General features: G+C 38.6%; 1 protein-coding gene across 2 annotated transcripts in view; it reads right to left on the bottom strand.

Annotated features, from left to right (window-relative positions):
• The window catches only part of LOC106944668 (gamma-glutamyltransferase 5-like), a 21,510-nt gene that overhangs the window by 8,919 nt on the left and 9,601 nt on the right, over positions 1-2,990 (bottom strand). For both annotated transcript variants that reach the window (XM_015027827.1, XM_015027816.1), the window contains exon 8: positions 376-551. In XM_015027827.1, coding sequence (XP_014883313.1) covers positions 376-551 — 176 coding nt within the window. The remainder of the gene's footprint in view (positions 1-375; positions 552-2,990) is intronic.

Genomic DNA, 2,990 nt, shown 5'->3' with positions numbered 1-2,990 from the left:
TATATATATATATATATATATATATATATATATATATATATATATATATATATATATATATATATAGCGCGCCATGGAGCCATTGTTATTCATGCTGTTTTTATGCTGTTCGAATTATTTTTTCACAACAATGAATCTTGAATCATTTTAAGAATGCGGTTAGCTAGAATCATTACTGTTTATTTTCATTTCTGTTTATTTTCTTAGCACCACTGTGCTCAATCAATGAGTAAAATAATCTGTAGTTCTAGATCAGAAGGTGTTTCTCTAATTCTTTACTCCCCACCCCAAGATTATTAGTGACTCTCAGTTGGTCATTCCTTTGAAAACTGTCTATAGATGCCCTTGTTGAAGCAAAACAAATCAGATACTTGCATGCTATTGATGCTGCTGGTGACGGCAACAAATGTTCCATATTGGTCCACCGCAGACACGTGTGTGGTACCCATACTCTGATGAGAGTTGTCGATTTTATTGGAACTGAGTGTACAGTTGTCCTGTATGTTTTCTGCAGCACTAATAGTTGTCATTTCCTTTGCCTTCTGTTCAAACTAAAAGGGAACACAAAAGAAGAAAGAAAGAAATGAATGAGAAAGTTTGTTACTCTGGGGTTTATTTTAAAAGGATTTGTAACCAATTTTCAAACACTAATTTCTAACTGCTGTCACCCATCCCTTTTTGAAAAACACATTTTTTTCTCTCATTGGCAGTCACAGACCCATCTCCAAGCTTCCATTTACTGCAGAGATCTTAGAGAAGGTTCTGATCAATCAGTTAACAGATGCTCTGGATTGGTACCAGTTACAGTTAATAACTGGTACAGTCTGTCAAAGTAAATTACTTTCAGTCAGATATTTTTATAGACATCATAGATCACATTTCATCCATTTTCTGTGTGTTACTTTGAATTTATTTAATTTTGCTGTTTTATTGCAAAGTTAAATAAATTTGGACTTATTTATTTTTGAATTAATTTGGGTTTGTTCTGCATGTTACTTTGCTGATTCATTTCTTTCATGCATATTTGTTTGAGGCTTGGGCTAAAGACCTCTTTAAATTTTGAGGTGGGGAGGCCATGGGGTGTTTCGTCACTTCAGTTACGCACTTTGAATGTCAGGCCCGTACACTTGTTCAATTGATATGATGGCACCTGTCAATCAATTCAGTGCAGTTCACCACCCCTCAACTGGAGGACAAGGTTTTTGGGTCTACCACGCGCTGCAGTCTGGCTATATTTGATGGTTGTTTGCTATTGAATGCGCTGCGGTCATAGAGATTTGGTGGAAAATAATCAGAATTTTTTTTTTTTAAGTTGTCAGTGGGGAACATGCAGAAGACAGCTTTACACACAGCATTTAGATGGCGGAATGGATTTTATTTTGTTTTCAAAACTGGAGTCTGGAAAAATGTAAAAGATGGATAAATGCCTGCAGCCGACCTAAAAACAGCTGAATACAGATCGGCAGTATTAAAACACCGTGTTTGAATGAAGATTTTGTCATCATTACATCATTGGTGTGAACGCACCAGTAGCGGGTTAAACAGTTGTCCAACCGTTAGCTCTTCAGTTCGCCAAACCACACACACACACACACATGCACGCACTCACGCACACGCATGCATACACATGCACGCACGCGCGCACATACATACACGCACACACACACAGCTCATAAACCGATGACCCGCCAGAACCGCGCACATGGTAAAAAGCTCTGGCATGATCCAAACGACCGCTCTTAGAACTACGGGAGGATTCAAACTCCGCTCATTCATTTTTAGCTTATAGAAAAAGCGCCAAGCCGCCTGACCAACATTTAGGCTTTGTGCGCACCTCCATGGACTCACAGACTCGCTACATACAAGATGCTTTGACACAATAGATCATTTTTTTCTCCTACATGTTATTAATAGTACAAAGGGTTAGTTAATAAAATACATTTAAAAATTATACTTTTCTGTTTTACTTAAAGGAAAATCTCAAGGTACAGACAGTGCTACAGCGTGCATCCCTGTGCTCAGCTACTTATAAGTGCAAAATATGCACAATACAATTATGTCGAGGATAGGTAGATATGAAAAAAATCACGACTAGTCAAATATTTGGAACACTAAAAATATAATAACAATAAAATAGATGTCAAATATCCTCCAGCAATGACAGTTTAGAGCAGGCAGCAGGTCAACCTAATGGTTCCAGCGCATCATCACTATGTGGCGCAGCAGGCACGTGCAGGGAGGGAAGCTAGGGGAGCTTGAGCACCTGCCCCTTTTGCTCCTTGTCCCCAAGTGTCCTTTTGGTCCAAAATGTTTTTTGTATTTTTTTGGTATTATTATTTCCTAAGCCGTCTTCTGATACATAATAACCTGTACTGAAATTATTATTATTATTATTATTATTATTATTATTATTATTATTATTATCCATCCATCCATCCATCCATTTTCTGAACACCCTTGTCCCTCAGTGGGGTCGGGAGGGGTGCTGGTGCCTATCTCCAGCTAACGTTCCGGGCGAGAGGCGGGGGTATTATTATTATTATTATTATTTTGTACTTTTCAAGAAAAAACATAATAAGACCTCCGGTCACCTTGTAACTTTTGACCTTTTGCCTGTGATGCACGACGCAAAATTGCCCCTACAGTGAGATAAGGCGGCTAACTGCGGAGCTCAACGTTCCAGATTACAGAACCATTTTTGGTGAATAAAAAAAAAAAAAACGTTTTTGGTGAATAAAGTGGAGTAGACTTGCTACTTGTCAGATGACAGAAAACGTTGAAGTATCGTTTCTGCTTCAGCACGGTGTAGCGGTTTAAGCAGAGAGGTAATGAAATACAACAGACACTGACAGGCCTCTGCGTCTGCCTTTCTCTGAAGAACTACTGAGCGGGAGGAGATAGCCAGGTGAGGAAAAACTGTTCTTATCATACAGACATTAGGTTGTTGTTCTTGTGCTATTAGCTAGCTGCTAGCTAAAGACTTTGCTAGC

This window comes from Poecilia latipinna, unplaced genomic scaffold (assembly GCF_001443285.1).
Source record: "Poecilia latipinna isolate Pla-1442-1.1 unplaced genomic scaffold, P_latipinna-1.0 Scaffold8, whole genome shotgun sequence".
Taxonomy (NCBI): Eukaryota; Metazoa; Chordata; class Actinopteri; order Cyprinodontiformes; family Poeciliidae; genus Poecilia; species Poecilia latipinna.
Note: the sequence above shows the minus strand (reverse complement) of the source record. Positions and strands in the feature narration are given on the sequence as shown.